The sequence below is a fragment of the Lonchura striata genome, chromosome 1 (genome assembly GCF_046129695.1).
Source record: "Lonchura striata isolate bLonStr1 chromosome 1, bLonStr1.mat, whole genome shotgun sequence".
In the NCBI taxonomy this organism is placed as follows: domain Eukaryota; kingdom Metazoa; phylum Chordata; class Aves; order Passeriformes; family Estrildidae; genus Lonchura; species Lonchura striata.
Window position 1 is genome coordinate 87,343,128 of NC_134603.1, and position 27,481 is coordinate 87,370,608.

At 36.9% G+C, this 27,481-nt stretch overlaps 1 protein-coding gene across 3 annotated transcripts in view; it reads right to left on the bottom strand.

Moving 5' to 3' along the window:
• Positions 1 to 27,481, bottom strand: part of CDKAL1 (CDKAL1 threonylcarbamoyladenosine tRNA methylthiotransferase) — a 375,244-nt gene that overhangs the window by 5,806 nt on the left and 341,957 nt on the right. For all 3 annotated transcript variants that reach the window (XM_021553407.2, XM_021553406.2, XM_021553405.2), the window contains 2 exons: positions 23,598 to 23,681; positions 19,387 to 19,551 (listed from right to left, as the gene is read on the bottom strand). In XM_021553407.2, the coding sequence (XP_021409082.1) occupies positions 19,387 to 19,551; positions 23,598 to 23,681 (249 nt within the window). The remainder of the gene's footprint in view (positions 1 to 19,386; positions 19,552 to 23,597; positions 23,682 to 27,481) is intronic.

Here is a 27,481-nt window from a genome sequence, read left to right on the forward strand (position 1 = left end):
GACCGTGCATCTGTTAAAAAAAAATGGTACATCTGTCTCCCTGTGACTGAAAGGCTCCTGTAGGAAATAACAGTCTTTTCAATCCTGAGATTCATACAGGGCTTTTAAACCCAGGATAATCACTCAGAGACACCTGCAGGTGGATGCCTCTTCCTCAGAGCCTGTCGTGCCACTCGGTGAGACACAGCACAAATTCACCAGTGGGAAGAGGAGCTCTGCAAAGGGACTGTGTCACTGCACCCTCTCCCTCCTGAGTAAGGGCTGCGTGGCCCTTGCCATAGTCTGGGCAACAGGGATGGGTCTGTCAAGAATATAAGCAGTTCTTCCAGGCACACAGCTATCATATGAACAGCTGTGTTAGTGAAAAACACTGTATATATCATTCTATGATTATATTCTATGATTCTAAATTTGGTGTAAATAACCTCGGTGGAGGTAAAAATCTCATTTTTTCAACCAGCATTTACACTGTCCACTCACCATGCTCTCACTTAATTGAAGGATTAATTCTGAACAGTCCTTATTTGTATCTCTGTCTCTAGATAAAATAGTCATAGTGCATTAGTTTTCCAAGGAAATCTTTAAGTAATTGCTGTAATATTCTGACCTAATATTCTGATATAGCTGTGATATTTACCACATACAATCACTAGTCAGAGTGCAACAGTTCCTTAAGCTGAGCTAAGAAATCACACTTTTGTAGCTGCAAGAGTTAGAAAGATTACCATAATGATTCATTTCAGTGGAATTTAGAATAAAAATCAAAGCCTCTTTTAACAAAAAAAATAAAAAATGCTGAGAGGAAGCCCTAAGGTAAAGAAGTTTCAAAAATATGTGTTTATACTAGTTTCAGTCTTGATAGGCCACAAACTCTTTGGTAGACTTGTTAAGTATTGCTCTCACTAAATAGCACCACAATGAAGGAAAAGGTACTTTAAGATTTAAAATGATACACTGTTAATCAAAATGAGGAAAAGAAGGGAAATTACCAAAGTGAAATGCACAGACAGAGACTTTGAGCTAAGAATCTTGTATTTCCATGGAGGCAGCCTTTCATCTTGTTTTGGCAGTCACAAAGTAAACACAAGACTTTGCTAATAAGGTATAACATAAATTATTAAAACTTTTAGTGTATGATCAAATGCATTTCAGATTATTTTTTGAATAATTCTGCCTTGACGACTGCCAGAAGTAATATAGTTTGTGTACTCTTGCACAGGCCCATTGATTGCTGTCTTTCTGAAACTCCAGTCCCAGAGCAAACCACCGTGCATGGAAGAAAATATAATCACATCAAAACCTAAGATTTGGCATCTGTCGATCACAACCTAGCTTTTTGTAAGATCTCACTTCATGTTAGTCAACAAAGACATAAGAGAAACTCTTTAGCTCTGAGCTGAGGTTTTAATAGATTCAAAACATTTCTTACATGCAAATTTCTTTTATGGCTCAGGGGCACTGTTAGAGCTTGGAAGTGTTAGCTAACTGCTGTGAAAAACTTCTTGACTGAGCATATCTCAAGATAAATTAGACTTCTGAATTTTTTAGCCCAACCAAGTACATCACACACTTGTACTACTGGCTTTAAAAACACGGACTTTTACATAATCATGCACAACAAGTCTGGGTGACAAATTTAAAGAAAACATGTTAAAATATGCATTACATCTCCTGCTGCACTATTTGAAACTCTGGGCTATTACACTTTAAAGGCATTTTTCAGATTTAAAGAAACAAACAGTTACTGAAGGTCACAGAGATTACACATCCAAAAAATATGTCAAGTTAGTTTCATTGAATAGTTCTGGAAGACACGCTTAGGTCTGTAGGTATTAAGAAAATTCCTTTGATTTATTACTTTAAAAATTCTACCAGCCTTCTGCAAATGTGGAATGCTGATCTTAAATTACAAAATAAATGGCACAGAAAATATTTTTTTCCTAATGGAATTAACATGGTAATTCCTATAAGAAGCATCCCTGCCATCATGTATTCCAATGAATGTCCAGTACAATTCTGTTAAAAGAAAATGCTGTCTACAAGCATGCTTGTGTCAGATGTTATCAGCTGTACACCATTCCTAGGAATTCCAATACAAACAGTGTTTACTTAACCATTTTTTAAAAATGACAAACCTGGAGAGAAAAAATAAAGCAGTCAGTTCCTTTTGCAAAGGAATTTCATGTTATTTCTCCTTTTTGAGTTTTGAAAACATCCAGGGATGGACACCACAACCTCTCTGTGCCTTTTTTCCCCTGCTGGAGCCCATTCATGGGAAAATGCTTCTCTTTATATCCATCTGATCTGAAGCTCTCATTTCAACCTAGGCCCAGTCTCTCATCCTCCATGAGCCAATGGGAGGCACGTGGCTTGGTCTTGTCAGGAACCCCTGTGCAGGCACTGGGAGGTCTCTGCTGAGGTCTCCTGAAGCCACCCCTGCTCCAGCTCTGCTCAAGCCTCAGCTGCTCCTCACAGCCAGCTGCTCTGGCCCCTGACCAGCCCTGTGATGCAAATCTGAACTCCTTACAGTTCCCAGCTCCTCATTTCCGCCAAGATCACTGCAAATGACCCAGCCAAAGCAGGTCAGCAATACTCCTAGAAGCTGGATATATACACAACTATAGAGGTAAAAATGGGAGGCTGTAGAGATTGATTGACCTTAAGCTCATCTGCATTAAATCTGACAGTTCCTTCCAGCTGTCATCCTTTATGGTGACCATTTTTAACTGGGGCCTTCCCTGACCTGCACAACAAGTCAGCAAAGTCTGTGCTCTTTCCAGTAACACCTGCATGATCTGTTTGATTCCTTTGATCAGCATAGAAAAAAACAATTTGCTCACTACTCAACTTTTACCTTGATTAATACTATAGTAATTCCTCCTGTCCATTCTCTTTTCCTTCTACTTCTCCTCATTTCTCTCTTGCATCATCTGATCATGCAGTCTCTCAAATAAACAAAGGCAGAGATGCCACTAGGAACACAAATCATGTCATACAGATGCACATCTGGAACTTCCTCCTCCTACATTAACATTAAATTCAAATTTTAATATTCCTATTTAGGAGTATAAAATGAATTAATTTTCTCTCTGTAAATTCCCACCATTACTGTATGGCTGCATTGGTGTTTTTCTTGGCAGACATCTCCCTGCTCTCTTCCATGTTCTTACCTAAGGGTAGACCCTTGCCTACCTACTTCTTTTTCCTCCTCCAGTCTTTCAGATTATTCCTTCAATCAGCCCTGAAAATTCAAAAAGCACTTAGATGCTAGACAGAAGACTGAGAAACTGGGGCTTTTAAAATAATTTCCTTTGTGATGTACACTTTGAGCAGGAAGGAAACAACCTAAAAGCTCAATAAGCAAAAGAAACAAAAACAAGAGAAACAACCAGTTGAGAAAACACAAGCCAAAAACCACCTCCAAAATGTTTAAAACACAGTCTTGTGCTGTTTTTCATTATACTCACTTGTTTTAGCCTGTTTCTTTATATTTACCTATAAATGTTTCCAGCCAGGACTTGACTCTTTCTTTACATATTTGTATTTTGTGCTTCTATTAAACTTAATGACTCAGTATCATTCCACTACACAAACACTGCACTGTCAAAATAACCTGTCATTCAAGGTCAGACACAACATCTTTAAAAAACAGTGTGATGCCTGGATTCTGAGCTTTATTTTTCTTGTAATAAGGTGTGTGGGGTGTCAATCACTCTGACAGAATCAAAGGACATGACAACCAGCATTCCAGCCAGCACCTGCAACCACAACAGAACTGAAAGATCTTCTAAAGAGAAAAAGTTTGCGTTTCAAAAATCACAGTCAATCAAGCAATAACTTGAAATGAAGAATGAACATAGCAGCACAACGTGGACAAATTCAGGATGGGCTTCTGTCACTATTTATCTTCCTGTGCATTGGACAGTTTTATGATGGAGATGGCAGGTACTTGCTCTGGGCACTTATTTGGTAATTAGCTGGCTAACAGACAAATCTGCTTCCTAGAGATCACCAGCACAGGCTTCATGGCTTTGAAAATACATTACAGTGAATTACAGGATGCACATTAACTTGTAGTAACACTAGATATCCTTTTTCAGCATGCATACCATGACCTGTGTTATTAGATGCCATTCCATAGGATTCCAGCTTGTTCCTTCTTTAAAGGATCACTGAGATTTTTTTTTTTTCCCCCAGGGTGGGGTGTTCTTTTAAAATAAGAATTTTAAGGTTGTGTTTATAATACAATAATTTTCCCAGTTTGTTTTGTTGTATGAGGAAAGAAAGACAGCATGTGAATGTTCAAAGTCTGCTCTACAAGTGAGAATATTTCATGAAATATGGTATACTTTTTTCACAGTACAAGCTTTCAGAGGCCATCACCTTTTTGCTTCCATTTTAAATCTTGAAACAACAGTGACAATTATGTGGAGGTAATTGGTAGCTACAGGCAAAGACACAAAAGGTTTCCATCAGAAGGAGTACCCCAGTAAAATGGATAGCTAGATCTGAAAATGTATATTCATGTCACAAGAATCACCAATATAACTGAATGATATTCACGTATCAACAGTGAAATGAGTAATACTGGTTTTACTCAAGGGATGTTGTCTCTCAAAATCAGGAAAGATTTCAAAGATCTTTCACATACAGCAAAGTAGAATAAACTGATATATGTACATATTCTTGGCTAAAAGCCTCCCCCTTAATCCTAGAATATGTCATAATCCTGAATTTATGGTGTTTTCATTTCTTCCTACAGAACCAAGCATTAAAATGGAATGTTCCTCAGAGACTTACATAATACAACAACCTCAGAGACAAAGGATACAGCCCTTCTTACACTTCAATATCGTGGGTAATAAACATTTTAAACACTTTGCAATGATACTAGGTTCCCAAGTTTCAAATTTCATTCCAGTAGGTATCTGTGGGATCTATATGCCTCCCTCATTTTACAGGGAGGGAAAAAAATACAGAAGATTGAAGTGCCTCCAGTGCCACAATGCAAGTCAGAAATCGGGTTTCTACAATTCCTGTCTCAGATTCTAGCTGCCAGCAGAAGCCAACATAGCCTGTAAAATCTTTTATGTCTGTCAAGCTGAAATTTTAAAATAATTTTCTTAAAGCTAGACAATGCCTTAATATGCAGTCTCCTGTCAATTTCTCTTACATTTATTTTCACAGACTTTCCTGTCTAGGATTAAACACCTCCAGTCCCTGGGAGTGCAGATGCTCACCAAGCACAGCTGGAACCAGACCTTGGCAGAAAGAAGCATTTAATGTAAAGCCTAAAATTTACAGTTAATACTGTGTGACTGATCTTGACCAACTTTGTGGGTTCAGTGATAAAACAAAGGTTTTCTTTTCACATTGTTGTGGCCTCTTTCCTTAGTTGTTTTAGGAGGTCTCCCACAGTGCCAGTTAGAACACTTTTGAGCACCTGAGGGAGTGTCTGGAAATCTGTGTCTCCTTTTTAATTTCACACTCAGTCAAGTTCAGCTGCAGTTAATGGAGGGCTCTCTCATGGAAACATCAAACAATGGTTACTTTCTGTGATTAGCAAGCCCAACTGCTCTAACACAATCTCTCTATCCTCAGTCACCACAAATGATTTGTCAGCCCTTCCCCATAAGAAAGATTACATGAGAAAAACCTTTCTTGGCTTGCAGTGTATTTTATGCTAGATAATCATGATAGCACCTTGGCACTCTGTCTAAGACATCAAAGAACAGTAAGTATCCAATCTGCAGGCTGGAACAAATATCTACCCTCAGGAGAGACTTCGTATTGTTCACAGGGTGGTCTGATCAAACTTCTGCAGTTGTACAGAAGTGCCCGAGCAGGGACTTGCACCCTGTCACGCTCAAATACTGACCATTTATACCCACTGCACCTCAGTCTTCTCCCACATGAGTGTTGCACAGTATATCAGCTTGTACATGATAATTCTGAGGATTAGCCCATGAGGAGAAATTAATTTCTTCTGGAATTAACCATGAAGTAGAAAATACTAATTTTCCTCTTTTTCTTTGATATATTGTCCCCTGGAGTTGTCTTAAATACTGAAAAGTAAACACTGCAGTTTGCTTGAATACATGCTACAAAATTTTAATAATTTTAAGTATCTGTTTCCAAGCATCTTTATCTGGCCACCATCAAATCTGTTCTCCAGACTAACCTTTTAGTAGACACTATAAACATCTGCCTCATCTTCATCTGTGAAATGGGAAGACAAAAGCTACATTTCAGGAGGATAATGTAAACATAAACTTAGAACTGTTTCTTAAGCACTCAGAAATTTAGTTATGGAGGTCACAGGAAAGGTTAGAAAAAAATAAGTAACTCCCTTGAAAGAGAGGTTTAAAAGGCATGTAACAACACTAATATTACATGACAAATAATGAAGAGGAAAAATATCTAACAGTAGCTTATTGAATTGGACACTAGGAAAAAAAATTTTACCCAAAAGGTTGTCAAGCATTGGAACAGGCTGCCCAGGGAAGTGTCTGAGTCACTGTCCCAGCAGGTATTTAGAAGGTGTGTGGATATGGCATGTGGGGACATTGTTTAGTGGTGGACTTGGCAGTCCTGGATTAGTGGTTGGACTTGATGTTCTGTCCATCTGTCTGGAAGGTCTTTTCCAACCTAAAAGATTCTGATACTAAAGATTCTGATACTACCTCTGTGCATAAAAATTTGCACATGGACACGTGTGAAATACTGCATAAGCACCTCATAAAAGACTGAAACACAGTACAGCTGGCATTTACACAGAAATGAGGATTGTTAGACTTTCCTCTGTTTAGAAAAGGCTACTGGTCTTTGAGAATACAGCCCATAATATTTTAATACACCTTTCTCTCATATTTTACTGTTGCTTTTGTCTCTAGGTGAATACAAGTATTGACAGCAATTGACTCCTGGGCAAGTTGAGTCCTCCAAATGATTTCAGTATCTCTGTGTATCCTAGTAACTTTTGAACTACTCACTTCAACAGTGAGACAACAGCAAGGACTGGTAAAAAAAACCTTCACTCAAATGTAAATCACTGCTTCTGCTGAGGGAAAGGCCAGACCAAGGCCTCAATGATCTATTGAATTCCACCACCCTGCTGAGCAACCTGTAGTCCTGAAACTCCAAATGACATGCAGTAGTTACACAAACCAGGAGAAGTTACAAAAAAGTGAGAAAAATATAAATAAAACAGATGATGACCTGAAAGTGGCAAACATATACCAGGTGTCTACAGGGGTGAAAAATATAAGCCCACAGGGATGACAACTGTGGGGCTTAATGTAGTCTTTAACAAATTGATGGGTTTAGATTTTAAAATGTTTAATGTCTCCATATTAAAGCTTAACAGCACTACAACATTTTTCTTTTATCACACAAGACACTCCCCCAAAGTGTAATTCACTCCTTTCCAGCTTTTAAGAGCTGCACATCTGGCTTTCCCCTGTGGTTCTGTGACAAAATCTGATTATGCTACAGAATCTTAAGCACTCCTCACTGAAAAAAATAATGAACTAACATTTCTTTGGACAAGAGACACATAAGCTGAAAACAGAAAAGAATTCCTGTCATTCTAAGCACCACTTCCATCATTTCACCAAATTAAAGTTCTTGCATTTTGAAAAAAACTATCTCTGTCAGAAATGGATATTCACAGCTGTCCTTTTTGTATGAAAATTATGTTATCTGCACTTATCAGAGATTTTGTATGTGAGAATTGCAAAATAGTTTCCACACGGATAAGATAAATCACAGTCACACTGACTGAAATGACTTAACAATCACATGTGAAGTAATGTCAAAACAAGGACCAATAGTTAAAAAAAATCCTCTAGTCCTGGTAACAGGACCCCTTTCCTCAGGACCAGAAATCCATCTGGTTGATATTATGCAAAGGTAGTTTTTGCAGCTATGTGATTTTTTTGACAAAAAGAACTTGAGTATATTGCCTAGACAATTTTATTCCACAAAAAGTACTTTCACAAACATTTCCAAACCACTCCAATCCAAAATGGAGCATTTGTTCGAATTCTGCTACAGTACAGATATATGTATATATAGGTATGAAGAAGCATCTATCAATTTGAAAGCCAAGACATTTAGTGAATAATTTTCTCACACAATACTGTGTCAAGGACCCTTTGATTATACTGAGACTAAAGAAAAATAGTAATTTCCATGGGACTTTTTCTTTCTGTTTTGCATTTGACATCTGGCTCTCTAAGCCAGTCAGGATTCATTCCTTTCACCATTTATCAATCACACATCCATGTCAGGTTGTAGTACTTGGGTGGTCAAACCTTTTTGAGAGGTCACATGGGTCTACCAAGAGTTTAGCCTGCCATCTTACCAATCACCCAGCGAGACAGAAATATGTGTTGTGTAATTAATAGCTACAAGCTCTCCAGCTCCATACATCACAAGTTCTCCCACACAGATGACACTGACCTGGCAGCCCTTAGAAAAGAGGGTATTGGATAACACCAAATGAGCCAGGTCAACTCTTTAAGTTGTCCCATGCCAGAGGCTGGCCATTTCTGCCCTGGAATAAAGACAACAGGCTCACACACAAGTAGAGAGGGGTTCTTTACAGGCCAAGTCTCACAAAAGAGTGTTTCTACTGATAAGACCAGGTAAAAAAGGAAAAGAAAATCTGATAGCACTGTAAAACCAACACTCATTTGCTGAATTATGTTGAGCCAGGAATTTGGGATTAACTATTTTCTTATGGGCTGATGAGCTATCTACATCAAAAATGGCCTGCCTTTGGGTCCTTAATTATTCTGTGTTGATTGCCATCACCAAGAACAACTAAAAATGTACATTTCTTCTAGAAAAATATTTATAAACATTTTTAACTGTATGCTTTTGATTTATAAATTATCAGCCCTTTTCTACAATAAAGAATGAGAAAAATCCGTATTATTTCTTTAATACCATAGTGGCATTAATGAATGTGTAGAATAACCTTGGTTTTCACTTTATACGACTGTATCTTAATTAAAAATGACTTCATACCAGTGCTTGTTACCTTAGTGATTAAAAGCTGAAGCACCACTGCAGTACATATATTTTTCTCATCCTAATTCCAGCTTTTCTATAAGAAATAGAATGGAAGAAATATGCCCCGGATCATGATTTTATTATTACACCAAATCTGAGTTGTGGTCCTGACTCGAAGAAAAGAAATGAAACTAAATATGCTGGAATTTTAACATCCCATGGGCTTGAGTTTCAAGCACAGAAAAGCTGTGCTTGAAGCCTTCTGACTCTTTGGGAACCTCAAAACATGAACTGTTTCTGATGCCAACCTGTGAATCTGCTTTGAGTCAACTCTCTGTAAAAATGATGAACAAGTTTTGGAATATGTTGTGATGAAAAAGAAAGGCCTAAAGGACCCTGCAAACAGCTGTAGCACCAATTTTACCTTAATGGGAACATATATGGGATTTGGGCTATCTACACTAACCCTACCACACCACCACCTTTCTGTTTTGTTTTTTTTTTTTTTTTTAACCTTTCATGCTAACCTGACTAGATTTTCAATCCAGAATTCCTTCATCCCACTGCTGGATCAAACCATTACAACAGATCCATTTGTAATTTCTGGGTAGAAGGGCTGTCATTACAACAAATCAGTAGAAAATCTTTTTGAATTTTTAAGAAGGGTTCCAAGGTCTGAAATAATAAATTGTAGGTGGGAGAACTCTACAAGTAATTTAAATACACAATGGGAAGTAGTCAGAGGAAGGTTATCAGTATAGTGTATTGCACACTAACCACAAGTAAAGTTGTCTTTAACAAAGTACTTAAATAACCAGTAATTTTTGTGTATCTTTTTTATGGTCTTTGATAAAGCCCACAGGAACAGCTTGCTTTGGAACTTGTTAAAAATAAGAACTGATCCTAAAGCTCTATTTAGGAGTCAGGTCCCATGAAAACTCATAGGCCCTGAGCCAAGTTCCTCAAAGGGAGAATGCAATTTTTTACATTATTATTGTGATTATTATGCCTGCAGTTTGAGAAGACTTCTTTAAAAATATCTTAGTGGGAGAGATTGTAGTAGGAGAGCAAGGGTTTATTTCTATTGTTATTTGGGCCAGTAAAACTGCAACAACACACCTTAATAACTAATGGCATGATAAAGGATCTGGAGGGAATGTTAAACTCGATACAGAATACAGCCTGCACAAACACAAAGTTACTGTATGTGACTTTTGAATAAGCAGCAGTTTTTAAGCTTGCTTAGATGCTATAACATTCTGTGGACTGTCTTTGAGCATACAGTCATTCTAATGTGTTCAACAGTCACAGTAAATTCTTTGGATATTCTAAGGTAGTTAGGAGCATATGCTCGGTGGACTAAATTTAAGGCTGTGAAGTTCACATACAATTTACTGAAGTATGGTATTTGAATATTTTAAGATACCTTTTCTCCAATGTAGCCATCAAAGAGAACTTATTACTCAACTGCAATTTAATTTCAGTCTAAGACACAGCCCCTGCAAATGTGCCTTTAAATTTTTATATGCAGACATCTTCCCCAACTATAATTTAGTAATGAAAAAGCACACAAAATTTGTTTGGTTCTCTTATTGAAAAGCCTTTTCCTCTTTTTCTTATGCTTTTTCCTTATCTTATTACCCTTGACACCACAAAATTAAAACCAAAAATCTTCAGCCTCTAATAAATCTCATATAAGTATATTAAAAGCACAAATATAAATCACTATGTCCAAGTATTATAAAAGTCTGACTGGAAAATTATGATTAAAAATGTATCTGGGTATCGTACTATAACTCAAAAATAATCCTAATATTGCAGAGCAGTTCAATGCTTTTTAAATAGACTTGCCAGAATAAAAGAAAAAAGTTGCTTGCAAAATTTATATATACATTAGCAATTCTCATTATCATAAAGGAAATAAGCAAAAACACAAAGGATGATTATTAGACTATTAGAAACTCATTAATCTATTCATAATCTAATAAAGAATTTGAACATGTAATAATATTAAAGGATACAAAACATGGTCATTTATCTTCAGCATAGTTTGGTAATTTTTTTGAAGTGAGCTACAAAAGCTACACCTTTAAAACAGTCTTTACTTAAAAAATAGCTTAATCTCATGACTGTAATTTTTACTGCCCTTCAAAACAATCTTGAAGGTAATGAATCATCTCACTTCAATGGTTTTGGCAACAAATACATTTCTAAGAGGTGGATGTTCAACATTCCAGAATTTTGTACATGTAAATTCAAACCTCCTACTGACCTTCCATTTGGTGATGGGGAAAGCTGTATAATGAGCTACATGGGCCTTTTTTGTGCTGACCCTTTCAAGTATTCGTGTAGAAAGACTATTTTAATTACAGCTTCAATAAAGGAGGAACAGACAGAAATAACATCCAGTCAAGACATAAATATCTGATGCCTCTGACTGTATTTGCTCACAGGGAAAGGAGAGATAGTGAAGGAATGGAGAGAGAAATACTGCCTTAAGTGTGCTTTTTGGTGATCTAAGGAGTACTAATAAAAAGAAAAGAGGTGACTAAGTACTGCAGAGATAAAATGTACACATGGGCTGAATATCCTCCATCTATCTTTGCTTCAGAGGTATAAAATTCAAACCTATGATGATTTTTGTGGACTGGATGTAGATGACTTCCAAAACAACATAAAAACAGAGAAAAGTTGTGGCTGCTATACTTTTCTCCTGAAAGCCAATTAAAACTTAAATTTGGTATATTAAAACTTAAAATTTGTATATTAAAAGATAAAGGATTACCAAAAACAAATGCTATTTCATTTTTCCCAAAGAGTCTGTTTGTTAGAGATCTGATGGAAAAGAAAAAATATTCTAAAAGGATCTCCTAAATATTACAGGCAATGTCAAACAATTAAAATTACCATGACTATACATTTCCCTATGCCAACAGAGAGCAGAACCCGCTTACTGATATTGCAGTGCAGCATCAGCAGGTTGAGTACTAGAAATAAAATACAAAAATGGCAGAAATATTTTAGCACTTTTATTTCTGGAGGCAGAAGGGATAGAACATTTCTGTTTAACTTTTGCTTATTCTCCAGAAAACGACTTAGAATTGAATCTTCCCTGTCATTACTATTTCCATTTATTGCATGAACTGCACATGATTAACATAATTATATATTTTAAGTGATTAAACTGTGACATTCAGCAAAATAACTGTTGAGGAAATGAAAAGTAAATAAATTAAAGTTCAGATTTTTTCACCTGAAATGGACTGTGGTGAGCATTTGTTTGAAAAGGGTCTACATAATATGTGTTGTTTCAGCTGAGCTTTGACCACTGCAGTTGAAATTCAGCCCTGCCAGAGGGATGGGAAGAAAGACAACACACCCATTAAATTAAAGACACCAGGATAAAACTACTTGCTGAAGGTCTTATGCTGGCTCTTGGGCTTCCTCTCTTTAATCACCTCTGTATATTTCAGCCCTTTAAGCAGGGCAAAGAAATGTGTTGGATCAACACACTTGCACTACTTTTGTTCCAGTTTGGGAGTCATCAAATGGCTATACTAAAACATTAATTGAATTATAGCAGATAAGGCTGGAAACAAAGAAGTCACCTAGCCCATACCCATGACCCAAGGGGGCTGACTTACAGCCCAAGTGTTTGTCACAGACATTAGCTAAGTATGTTCCTAGAGATTAGCATTGATTAAAATTCCCCAACCACTACATGCCATTCAAGCCACTGCTTACCTAAACTCAGTAAGAAAAATTTATTCTGCCCATAAGAAAGACTCAACTGCAAGTTTCAAATTTTAAGCCAAGAAATGGGCTTCTGTGCAGAAGAAGAATTCATGTCAACTCAATTCCCCAAATAAACAAAGCCAATACAGCATGCAGATAATGTGTAGATCACGAAAATCAGCATCTAAGAAAGAGGACATGACAATTTTCAGGAAAAAATGAGACTTTCAAAATTCCTTTTAAAAAAATCCATAAATGGCATTCATTGAGCTCTACTCTTCAAAAGGAAATATAGCTCTTATTACACTAAGTTTACAGTAACCTTCATGAAAGAACGGAAGAAAACATAAGAAAGAAAGATTATTTAAGAAGGATTTTACACCATCTTCTATGACCTCTATTTACAACCAGCAGAGAATACAAGGAACACATTAAATAAAACAGATTAATACATGCAAAAGCACTAATACTTGTCCAGTCAACCTGTTCCAGTGCCTCATTCCCTCACAGTACAGATTTTTTTCTGAATATGTAATCTAAACCGACTCTCAGTTTGAAAGCATTCTCCCTTGTCCTGTCACTACCTGCTCATGTAAAAAGTCCCTCTCCATCTTGGTTGCAAACTCCCTTCAGATACTGGAAGACCAATTAGGTTAACCCAAAGTTTCCTCCTTTCCAGGCTGAACAAACTCAATCCTCCCTGTCCTTCCTCATAGGAGAGGACTCCATCCCTCTGATCATCTTGGTGGCTTCCACTTGCTCCAACAGATCCATGTCCTTCCTGTGTTGGGGACCCCAGAGCTGGACGCAGCACTGCAGGTGAGGTCTCACCAGAAGAGAGGGACAGAATCTCCTCCTTCTCCCTGCTGGCCACACTGCTTTTGACACAGCCCAGGATGAGATTGGCCTTCTGGGCTGCAGGTGCACATTGCCAGGTCATGTCCAGCCTCTCACCCACCAGCACCCCCACGTCCTTCTTGGCAGGGCTGCTCTCCATCTGTTCATTCCTCAGCCTGCATTCATACCACGGATTGCCCTGCAGCACCTTGCACTTGGTCTTGTTAAACATCACAAGATTCCCATGGGCCAAGTCCTTGAGCTTGTACAAGTCCCTCTGGATGGCATTCCATCCTTCAGGTGTGACAACTGCACCACTCAGCTTAGTGTCACCAAAAAAAATATCAGAAAGTGGGAGAGAGTTCAACTGAGCTAACAAAGGTATGTTCCTAAGAATGCAAGAGCACCAAGTGGTGCATCATATTTTCATAAAGCATTACTTGAAAATCGTTTTACATAGAAAATGTTCCTGTTTGTGTCAGTATATTTCTCTTTAATAGAAACTTCCCCACATTTCTCATATTGCCCTTTCTTGGACTTTGTGACACAAACATCCCTTTGCAAAGTAGCTTTCTGAGAGAGGTAAAAGGTATATTCTATATTAGTTTATCTTTCTTCTTTGGAAATGCCAATCTTTCATAAGCATATCTCATAATTTCTGCAGTTTCTGAAATTTTATGTAAGATTCCTCTACTCACACCTCTATGCCATTTTTGATCTAAAATTTGCTTCCTCATTCTCTTTTTGCCCTAAATCTCTCATCTCTGGTTCCTGTTCAGGAACCAAATTTTCCACCACTTTGAAACTCCAACACATGTAAAAACTGTACTTATTAATTAATGCACATCTTCCACATTTCCTTCCAAGTCCTTAAAGGAATTTTCCAATGCAGAGATCTTAATTCTGACATGATTTCTTTCATTTGTGTTCCAGCAGAAGGTATTTTCTGCCCTCTTCTCTGTTTTATTTTGCCTGCAAGTGAAACACCCTTTCTACCGGAGATCAGAGAGTTTCCTTTAAGCTATGCTTTGTGAATTTTCTTTCTGGCAGGCTATAAAGAACTGTTTGATATATGTGTCTTTCCTGTTTCTTAACATCATAAAAAAAGGTTGGGTGATGTTTTTGCTCATGTAACTAGAAAATATTTGCGGCTAAATGTAAGACTAGTAACATAAATCTTCTTCATTAGTATCCAGAAGCATAATGCCACAATAACCTACTGCAACTAAAATGCAGGGAGGATGGGAAAGAAAATGGGAACAAGCAGAATGACCAAATAATTGGTCGCTAACTGAAAATCAGTGGCTCACTCCTCATTTCGTCCTAAGAGCCCAATGGCTTGAATAACTATTAGCTTAACAGGCCAACTCTGAGTATTTCCAAGGCCTGGGAGCCACAGAGATGTGCACCAAGGTTCCGGACTCACAAAAGGAGCCATTGTAAGTGGTGGCTCCCAGCAGATGCCATTTACAGGGGAAGTGTTAGACATGGAGAATATAATCACAGAAACCAATGGAAAACAGAAAACTGAAATATGTGCCTGTATTTGTTTGAAAAGAAAGTCAGTCATAGATGCATTATAGAAACATGAACTATGAACATAAAGTAATCATGACTGCGGATTAAACAGCCTGTTAAAATTATTTTTTTTTTCTCTTGCCTTAATTTTCCATCTGATTAAAATTTCCCACCAAAGACCCTCAGACTTACAGAGCTTTGATTCTGGCAATGCATTGCAGCTCTGGCAGGTAGCCAGCCTTTTATTTTTATCTCTCAGCCCTTTGGTCTTTTCTTCATGTATTTCTCATCTTACAGTATTTTTCCTCTAGTCACAGAACATACGTAAACAACCAGAATTATTTTTGGAGTACAGAAGCATAACATACTCTATTTCTGGTCTAACAAGAGATCATATTCTTGCAGATTCTTACTTTTTTTCAATGATTAGTTTTGGGCAAACATTTGTCTGTAAACAGGATACATTTATTAGGTATTTTATTTTATGCTGCTGAGAAACAGTCAAGATCCCTAAATATGGCAAAATAAAACTAATACAAATATTAAAATTGTTTTTTTTCTAAATTAGATTACATTCAGACTGTTGACACAAACTGCTGACTTTTCAAAAATATTATCCAAAGACAATATACTCAACACTATGTGCATTGCAAACCCACCTCCAAATCCTCAAAGACATGTTTACCAGAGTGCTTAAGAACATAGAAAAAATGGTAAATTGCTTTTTGAATCTCAAAATGCTTAACCGCACTCAATGCTTTGTCACCTTCAAGCCTACCTCAATGAAAGGATGTAACATCTACAGCATTTACATCTTCTTTTTGTTCTTGTGAAACTTGACAGAACTAAGTATTGATCAGAGCTTTGAAATACTTTTTCACTGATATTTGTAATTGCAATTAGTAACTTGTGACAGGTTTGTTTTGTCTGAATGTTCATTTTAAGGTTACTGTCACTACTTTTTAATGTCCAGTTCACATACATCCTATATTAGATTTACTAGAACTAAATCCAAAAATGCCTTTACACATGTTCATGCTTTATTGACTTCAACTTTTACCTATATATCCTCTGCAATGTATGCCTTCTAAATATGGTTTTCTTACTGAATCAGCAACAGTCCATCTTAAGCCCAAGTAAGTCTACAGTAAATCTGTCAATTGAAATTTTCAAATGTGTTTGCCCTCCCAAACAGCCATCCTGTAAAATTGTGCCACTCGGAGACATCACTCCCTGGCTTTTATAAGAAAATTATAAGTGGCTTTTATTTAAATTGTAACTTATAAGTGGCTTTTATAAGAAAATTCATGCCAAAGTTAAAAAAAAAAATCCTGGCAAATACTTGTGCATTTTACTACTTAGTATGTCCACAGCAATCACTAAGTCTGATTGCTTTGACAGCTTTTTAACCCGAGCTGCTGACTCCAAGACTCTTCTGTCCTTCCCATCCCAAATTCTGCCACAGAGCCTGACATTACTGAATGTTAAGACCTCCCTCCCACCATCTACTTGGTTACAGTTTTTTCCTTAAAGAGTATAGTAACTGTAAGACATTCTACATAATTAGTACATTCATGGGTATATATATTAGCTGTGTTCTTCATACACTGAAAAAGCATGAAATGCTAGAAATACTCTGAATTAATTACATATATATTTCCCTCCTTACTTGTCATGACACAATGTGTGAATATTTTATGGACACTCTAAATTGTCCTTTGTGTTTTTGCATTTTGCATTCCCTCTTTTTCAGTCAAATCTGTTGACTCCAGTTGGCGACCTACTTCTTTTATTTCTTTGGACCAATTTGCTGCCAGAGTCATGCAGCCAAAAAGGTAAAAAAAGGGTCTACAACTGTTTCTTCAGACACCCATGTTGCTTGTGGTGCTCACTCTGAATTTGTCAGAAAAATTATTGAGGGTAACATATTAGATGAGAATGAGAGCACACAACTGCAGATAAGCCTTGATTCTTTGAAGGTACTTCTCACACCACCTCTAGAAGTACCTTCTTGCTTAGGATGAGTTTCCGACTTGCTTTGACATCCTCACATGATGGTGCTCTCAATTGATTAATTTCCTTAAAAACAACAGTTTCAAAAGCTTTCATTCTTTCTGTGAATGTTCTTCATTAGAGACAAGTAAGCTATGATGGATTTTGAAACACTTTTATTGAGTTCCATGTAAATTAATAAAAACACCATTAATAATAAGCAGACATTAATTCTTGTTCATATGTGTGCACAATGAAATATTTATCCAAGATTTTAGTTCTGCAAGCTGCAGAAAAACTAGTGGAGACACTTGGGGTCTTGCTAAAGATCCAAGATATTTTGCTACTTTTGAGAAATCTGAATTCATCAGTTCTGAGTTGCCTCCTTCATCTTTTACCTGCCCTCTGTGCATGTAACAAGCTACAAAGCTCATATGTTGCCCCTTTTATCTTGCTCAAAGCATCTTTGATTGGAACTATAAGTCTTGAGCAAATGCAGCAGGAAGTGTTTCCCCACAGTCTAACCAAACATAGGAACCCAAATTGCATCTTGCAGCCAGCCAGAAATCCAAGGTAACTTTTGTGGCAAACTGACTTTTTTTTTTCTGGAAACCTAAAGAAAGTTCCTGAGTTTCTATTTATATGTATGACTTTTCAGGATGAACTTTCCTCTAAGAATTTCAGTTCATGTTGCATATATTATACATTGGCCAAGTGTGATTAAAAGCTTTCAGCTGCAGCTTCTATGTAACAAAGATGTTCCATTTACTGGGATTCTATTTTTTTCCATTAAACAAAAGTTCCTAACATTTCCAGTGGAGCAATCATATAGAAGATACTCCCTTGAAGGAGCACTGATAACCACAAAACTCATGAAAAGCAATTTGCCTTATCATTTGCTTACTGCAGCCATTTATAGGGGAATTCCACGTACTTCTTCGTGCCTATCCAAAGGGCAGCACAAGATCTATATATCTCAATGAGTACCTATGGAAATTATCAGTATCCTTGATTTTAATAATTTTACCTCTAATTTTAACATAAAAAAATTCGGTCAATAGTCTGCTTGCTTGTCCTCATCTACAAGCTTCTGGCAGCACATACTCAGGTTTAATGACAGCCTTGGTTCTGTTCCAGGAGATTATTTAAAAAAAAAACATTCTGATGAAAAAATCAGCCGTGTTTAAATAGCCACGTAGTCCAACCAGACAATTTTAAGGTTTTGGCTGTTTTTTATCTCTTACAGACCCTTATCAGGCCAATATACACATACACACAGACAATATTAATGGAGAGCTTAGTAATGTGTTTGTGCCTAGATGTCATGATCTACTGAACACATTACAGTAGGTGCATTACAGGGAGTGCATTATTGCTGCTCTGTGTTTCCACAGCCAGGCTTATTCAAAAGACCAAGGAGCTTAGCTTAACACTGGTCACCTCAGGTATGCCTTGATGATGTATCTTAAATGTGACTACTTAGAACATAAACAAGGACGTATATATACACTTTAATACTTATCAGCAATTTACTGTAAAAGCAGTAGTGGCTGATAAGCTACCAATTATCCTTCTCCCATGTGCTACATATTTGTTGGAGATCCTAACAACAGTGCTGGAGAAAGGACATCAAATGATGCTTAGAAATGTGATACACATTTTCATTTCACACTCCATCAGTTTTTACAACTAGAGCTCCATGAAATGTATGAGAATACTTGGCTAACAGCCATATCTACTGAGCCGTAAAATAAGAATCAGATCTCTTTTTAAAAGGGTTTCATTTTTTTTTACATTACTAAATCAGATGTTGACCTTTTTCCCAAAATATACTGTAAATATTCTGCACCTTTCTACCCATCAATTAATTTTGAATCTCTGAATAGTGTTTAGACCTGTTTTAACAGATATGTAATCAATACATATTTTTTTAAAAGCAGCTTTGTAAAAAAAAATAAACTGATACATCCTTCCACTAAAGTGAAATATACTGAATTATATAATTACTGGTGTTTAATCTTTTCAATTCTAGTAAGTTCTTTCCCCATCTTGCATCTAGAAACAAGAAACAAGTGTATTATTGCCTTTCTAGTCAGCAAAGCAAAGCTACAGGCATCAGCAAAAACATATTTTGAATTCAGATTTCAATCTGTCAGAAAAGATTAAAGCTTCATGCATATATAAATGGGAACTATAAAATGATAACAGATACATAGCATGGAATCATTTTGCTTGAACAGCTGTGGATTTGCCAGTGTAGTAAAGCAGAAAATGTCTTTTACTCACCTCTGTTAAACCAGAAACTTCTCCTTTTGCTAACGGTCTGCTGATGGATGCAGTATGAATTCTGGCATCTGATACTGGCTGCCCCTTCATAAAATGTTTCCCAGCTTCATAAATATTCACTTCTACCATCTTACCCATCAACAGAGGATCCTTTGGCACAAGAACCTTTCAAATAAAATAAAGACATAGTTGCTAAACACCACAAGGAACATTAGAGTCTCTAGTATCCATTCAGAAAACAGATTTTTGATAATCATCAGAGAAAATCCTAAAACTTAAACATTTTAATCACCAGCGTATCCTACAGCCCTACAGCCCCTGGCACACTTGACCAGTAAGATCTCCAGCCTGCATTCTACAAGAGCTTTGCAGTGTTAGCTCAGCTCTCTTCAACTCCAACCTTAAGTCATGCTGTTTGATTGATACAAAAGTTGGGCCTGAATTGCAGCTTTTGAATCCAGACCCAAACAATTCCCAAGGACGTTTGTATGACACAATTCTAACAGACTATTGTAAAGCTTCCCATTTTCATCTGTGTCCCATGACACTGTTAAAAATTTTTTTTCTGAGTCTGTGAAGGCTTCAGGACAGAAAGTATACACTTTTCTCTCTTTGTACAAGCCTTTATTTTGATTGTGCAGATCCTTTTTGCTGTGATGCATGATTGACAATGAATGCCTGTAAAAATAGATGACTGTTTCTTGGGTCAGCAACTAATGCACTCTTTCCTGAATTTGCACAACCGTGATATCAGACAGTCCCACTTCAGAAAAAAGCACAAAACAGAGGTTCCTAGGTCATGCATTTAAAAAATGAAAGAGCCCAAAACACAGGAGCAAGATTTTTTGGAATGGAAGAATAAATAGACTTAAAATGGCTCTAAAATAGGTAAGCAGTTGAAAAAGAAGTCAAGTAATTTCTTGATGAAGTTACAGTTTTTTACACTGTTTACAATGCAAAATTTAATAATGAACATTTCATCAGTGAAATGTTATTTAACAAAGTTTACTTGAAGCTTATCCACACACAGAATCCCAGGATGGGTCAAGTTGGAAGGTACCTCAGAGGGGTCATCTGAACCAATCTCCCTGTTCAAGCAGGGACATTGTAGAGCACATGGCACAGGATTGAACACAGACAGTTCTGGAATTTTTCCAGTGAGGGAGACTCCACACACTCTCTGGGAAATCTGTCCCAGTGCATGGTCATCCACACAGTAAAGAAGCTCTTCCTCATGTTCAGGGGGAATTTCCCGTGCATCAGTTTCTGCCTATTGCCTCTTGTCCTACAGCTTGGCACCACCTAGGAACAGTCTGGAAACATCCTCTGACACTTTCCTCTCAGATGCTTTTGGACATTGATGAGATCCTGTCTCAGTCACCTCTTCTTGAGGATGAACAGGCCCAGCTTTCTCAGCCTTTCCTCATGAGAGAGGTGCTCCAGTCCCTTGATCACCTTTGTTGCTCCTCCACTGGACCCATTCCAGTAGCCCTGTGTCTCTTGTCCTGAGGAACCCAGAACTGGACACATCACTCCAGGTGTGGCCTTGCCAGGGCCAAGTAGAGCTTTTCATAGGAAAAGATCTTATCTTTTTATCTTGATTCTTGGATGCTGAAATTGAAATACCTTAAAAACGGCTTAATTTTTAGAACTACATGTGTAGAGGACTTTCAGAGAAAAAAAAACCTGTGCTACCCATATTTGGAGACCATTTTTCTGCCTCTCCATTTTCACCTATCAGAACTGTTGATTGTCCCACTTGGAGGAAATCACCACCAGTGGTTTCCCTTCTTTCCTGAAGGCTCAAGGTGTTCATGACTGTAAGAGGTTCAAGATCCTAGGATTCTGCTGAGCTTCCTAAGCATCTTCCAAGAAACGCAAAAATCTTTGCCTTTCAGAGACAGGCAAGCTGAGACTAAGCAAACACAAAGTCAGGATCCTAATGCTCAGAGTATTACAATGTGACTGGATCACAGTTCTTCCCAAGTAACTCATCTTGGGTAAATTTATATCAAAGGGACACTAGGTTTGCTGAGTATACACTGGGCTCATAACCTCTGTAAATCTTCTGTCTCCTCATGAAAAAAAAGGTAGTAACTAAATATAAACCCAACTTCAGAAAAAGAAACAGGTTAAATGAAAATAACTGGGAGATACCATAAACAACCAAGCATCCAGGCTTGGTATACACTCAGATATGTTTTGAAGTATTTGTTAAGAAAAAAACCCTCAACAGTATTTCTAAGAAACTAAGGTAAACCAGCAGAAACTCTCACCTTGGCTGTGGATCTGGCAAAGCCTTCTTTGGTCACTTTAGACTACTCTGTTCATTGTAAACTGTATCACTTAAGCCTCCACAAATGTCAGCTGCAGCTTTATCACTAAGTTTGTCTGTGTAGCTGTATTGATGTGGGTTTAATAGCAAATTCTTTCAGTACAGATGAGCTCAGTGAAGACAGAATACATTTGATAACTATTTGAATTAACAGAACACCATACCAGGACTCTGAGCTTCAGCTCAAATAATATATAATATAATAGTTAGAATTTAGAGTGGTTTTCAATTTACTATCATTCAATTTATTGTTATTAATCTTAGTTACGAGCATGGATTCTTGTGCTTACCTGGGTGAACAGTAGGATACCATCCTTATGAAACATGCCACATATAAGATTTTAAGAAAAAGATTTGCATTTTGTTAATGGGAAGCATTTATTCCCTAACAGAATTTAAAATGAGTCCCTACGTGACTATTGGTATTTTGTAAATTTACCAGTTCCAATCATGAGCTGCATTAGGTGCTGTACAAACACAACACAAAAAATCAACACTTTGTTTCTGGTACATATTGCTTTTCATTTAATTAATTAAGCTTCCATAAAACAATGAACAGAAAAGTCCCAAGACATTTCTTTTTAATCTCTATGTGGAAAACCATGTTGCTCAACTGACTGATAAACTACAAAATCAAGGAGCATCAATACATAAGACTTAGAAGTTGGATATGTAACAAAGAAAATAAAAAAGAAAGCAAGGAAAAAGAATTAGTGACTCAGATATCTAACAGAAACAGATATTTTAAGAATAGAAATGTTACTTACTACTAAGAAAAAACAAATTAATAAATTCCATAACATAAGCCAAAACCAGAAGAAAGCACAGCTATCATCTATAATCTTCCTAGGTTCAGAAAACAGAATACCTAATGGTAGCAAAAGCAAATTGTAGACAGCTTAGTGCAAGAAAATGCACTAAGAATATAAAATAAAATCATGATGATTCAGGAGAACAAATTTTATTGGTCTTAAGCAACTCACCAGCTTTTGAGCAAAAATAACAATTTTGTGAAATTGATGCGTGTGCTTCCTTCCCAGCTCAAAGATAATGTTTTTGTGTGGCAAGAATTTATCTACAGGAAGTACACAGAAGGAAATTAAAAAAAACTAGAAGGAAGGCATGCCATTTAGGGGGCCCTACACAAGCCTGAGAAGTAAATCCACAAAATCATAATGAGTTTCAACAAGTCCAAGTGCAAGGTGCTGCAGCCAGGTTGGGGCAATCCCAGACACAAGTACAGACTGGGAGAAGAACTCATGGAGAGTGAGTACTTTCCTGCTGAGAAGGACTTGGGGGTGCTGGTGGTTGAGAGGCCAGACATGAGCCAGAAATGTGCACTTGCAGACCAGAAAGCCAATTATCTCCTGGGCTGCATCCAAAGAGGGGTGGCCAGCAGCGCCCCTTCCAGCCCAAACCATCGTATGATTCTATGAAACACAATATGCCATGCTGAAGTGTTAATCTAAAAAAGTTTCTGACTCTTCTATTGTTAGATTTTTTTTTTTTCAAATTGCACTGCCTGCAACACTTTTCAGAAACATTTATACAAATTGTCAGGACTCAACTATTCAGAAATCAGTGCTTTGGGGACATTAAAATTAAAATTACTGCAACAATTAACAGCTTCTTAAACCACACTGTACACTCAAATATCCACGGTGTATTTCTTAACATAATTTCAGGTAAATTATATTTACAACACAATAATAAAACAAATTATCTCATAAAAAAGTCTTGATGGTCACATGTTTCCTGGAAAATGCTTCTTATTTCTCTACTAGACTTTTTTTTTAATCCTGACACTCTGTGTTGCTGAGATTATCAGAAAGCAAAGATAAAACAAAAATATGTTATTTGGTTTATTTAACTGTACCTGCTCATAGAAAGGATTGTGAGCAACATAGTAATTGGAGTCAAAGGATTCTTCTGTTACCAGAACTCTCTGCCTCTCACCAACCTGGAAAATAGAAGATGAGAGATGACTCAAAAATTAAAACCAATGAATTATACTGAGAACTTCAGCTACAAACAAATGCCCTTAGCAGAAATAATGAAATTCTCTGAGGAAACTCAGTATCAGTAAGAAAGCAGAGTAGAGAAAACCCTACTTACAGGAGTCTAAAACTGACAGGGTTAAAAGAATTGAGGGATAGAACTGAGGGGCTGTAATGAAAAAAAAAGAGGGGCCTAACATGAAAATCCAGTTCAGAAATATAAACTGATTTTTATTTATTAACATGATAGCAAATAAAAATGTCATATATGAACAAAGTCCATTACATTTTCATCCACCTAACGAAAAAAAAGTGCAATCAATCACTAAAAGGGTGTCTTTTCTTTAAAAGTCACACTTGTTATTTACAATGCTGGGGCATGTCCTTATTCCCTCTTGGTGATCTCATTTCACTGTATTCATGAGATCACACCAATTTCCATGGCAGTGGAGCCAACAGTGCATATTACAAAGACTCAAGAAGAAGAGTTTTTAACAACTCACAGACCCAACATACTAAAGGCAAAACAAACACTGGTCTGGAAAGATCTGTCTTTCAATTATACTTCTCAACTTCCAAATGCACTAACACTGTTCAAAGGAAGCACCCATTTTAAAAATTAAATTGAAGACTCAAAGACAAATCACTTGCATTTAGGGACCAAACAGATATGGAACAAAATCTCACTTTCCCCAAAGTTCAAAATCTCCCTCTGGTCTTGTCCCTTACTGAGTTTATGATGAAGTGTATAGCTTAATTTCTGCAAACCGAGAAGGACAATTAGCTCACATTTTTATTCTGAACCCATTTCTACTTTTTCCATCTAAATGTGCTCTAGATTATTTCCAAACTACTTGACAAATGCATTCTGCAAATTGCAACTGTCTAGCAAGTTAAATTTACTCACTGCTTTTATTACTATTCTGAGACTCAAGAAGCTTTCACATTTTACTCAACAGTTTTAATATCCATGAGCAAAGTTGCATTCCCTTCCCTTTTCCCTGAAAGATCCCCACCACATCCTAGCGGCAGCTGTTACACACACGTTTTAACATCTCCATCATAAATTCCATGTGAACTCTGTAAGATTCAGAGAGAATAATAATGTTTTGATTCTTTAAGGTACAAGCAGTAAAAGATAAGATTAGGATTTTCTCTTACAGTAAAATGTAGAAAATAGAAGTTTAACAAATAGGAACAGCAATGTCATATCTGCATTACAGCATATATAGGTACATGAATATGTATACACATGAGATATGTATATAATTCTCCACTTGCTAAAAAGAAAGATTTCACAGAATAACTCTTGTATTCCCTTTCTCATGCATTTATCTGGAACATTCCCAAAGTAAACCCTGGAAAGTGAGGGAGACAGCAAGCACCTAGCTCATCATTTCCCCAAAGTCTGATAGCCAGAACCACAAGTTGTGGGGTACACAGCAGAAGGGGCAAAATCGCCAGTTCCAGACTCAGTAACAGAATCCTAATAGTAGAAATATGTATATTTTTGCATACTTTTAGAATCTCCATTCTCTGGGAAGTCTGTAACTACAAATAACAACAGATAAAACATACTCAAATTTTAGTAAAAATCCAGTATAACCAACAGCAGGGTGGTTTTTTTTATTATTGTTTTCAAGAAAACAGTAGTTAAATTTAAATCCCCAGAGTAGTTTTGCAAAACATGTCAATAAGGCACTCAAGATAACTACTCCAGTAATAAGATTACAGAAAACATTTCCCCTAAACGGAGAGGTTTTGTTACTTCTATAATATTTGAGACCACAGCTTTTAAAAATCACAACTCAACATCTGCTCAAGTCTCAGATGTCCTGCAATATAATGAAAAAGAGGAGCAGATAATGTTAGATAAGCAACATTCACCCTTGGGCAAACATGCTACCACTGAAAAAGCACGAAGGCCAATCACCAAGTCATGTCTTCACATCCTGTTTATTATTTACCAACACAGAAACTCAGCAAAACTGGCTCAGAGAAATATTGGGTCTGTAACTCATTTCTCAGTTGTCTTGTGGATCTCTCTGGTCATAACAGTCTGCCTTCATCGTGGCTATGAACCCTGCCTGTGAGGCAGACCAGGTTACATGTGTTATCTTCATACTCTGAGATGACAGAATGCTAAGCATATTATGCAGGAAAAAAAAATTAAAAATCAGAGGGAAGAAGAAAAGAACACCTGTGTTAGATCATTTGATATAAGATGTGGTTTCTTCGGAGACATGTTGCCAGTTTTTCTCAGCTTTGCTTCCAGAAGCCAAAAGAGGTCAGGTCTGCATGTCTCAGTGGGCCAGAGGGAAAGATTCTGGGCTCAGAATTTCTTGGGAGTGGGAAATAATCAGGAAGACGAAATTAATCACATAGCATCAGAATGATGGCATTTAAGTTGAGAAGTTTAGAGGAGCAAAACCACCTATACCAATTTACAGTACATGCATACAGACAGACAGACACACACACAAGACTAACATGGCACACTGTAAGGAATGAAAAGTAAACCCAGTAATTGTCCACTTGCTGAAGTTATGGATCTGTAGCCTTGGCCAAGGCTGAGCTCCCAGAGAGATATAATACTCAACTATTTGCAGACTCTTTTGCCATAACAACAGAGAAGGAAAATTCCATTTAATGAGTTAGGCCATTGCGTATTCATGATCTACAAGACTAATTGGCTACATGATTTGTAAGACAGAAAATTACTATCTATCCTGCATCCAAGTATAATTAAGAAGAAATGTAAGTACGCAGAACGCAGCTTTGGTATTGAAATTTGTTCAAAAAGTGGAATATGTCATCATTTCTGCAATTATTCCCCTGGGATCTCTAAGTGCCTAAGTTTCACCTCTCTCAGAATTTAAATATGCAGAAACCAGACATGATATCTAATAACAGTCATAATTATAATAACTTTGATGATTTTTTTTTTTCAGGCATGTAGCAGCAGAAGTAGTTCAGTATCTTATTTTTATTCCTATTCTTTCATCTGCTTCCATAGGTACACATGAGTTCCAGCTCTCAGGGAACTACAATTCTGGCAAAAGCATCTGGAACTGAGGCAACTCAGCCCTGGCATCTCAATTTGGAACGTTTTCCTATAGAATCATTATTTTTTATTTTATGGATGACATTAAGAAAATATTTATGAATGGTAGCAAAAAAACCTTGCCCAGCAACCTCCCCCATGCCAAAGTGGTCAAATAATTTATACAAATGGAATTTCCTTTCACCAAAAACCATGCAACAATTGCTTCTGGTCTGATCACTTCCTGCACTGCAACATTTACCAGGAAGTTTGTAAATCTCAGAGTTAATAATCAAATAATTTAGGAACTTTTATTTCATTTTCATTTATCCTTCAGGAAATTTTGATGTGGTAATTCTTTAACTCAGTTCTTCCTTTACCGGAAACCATGAAAAGCAGTTTTTCCAGCTGGCTGATTTTATAAAATGAATGAACAGCAAGAAATGTCCAAACTCCTTCTTGGCTGCAGTAAAATTAAGATTCTCTTTTAAACCAAAACTGACTGAATTACACAAAATACAATACCGATTTTTAAACTCTGCAACAGTTTGGGTGCCAAGGACTGTCCCTTTTTACATGCTTTAATAGAATATTGCTATGTAATGTCAACAGTTGCATCTGCTATGATTACACTCAAGGTAATGTATATACCCCCATAATTATTTTTTTCCATCAATGAAGACTATGATTGCACAGTTTGGATTTGTTACTTACTACAGA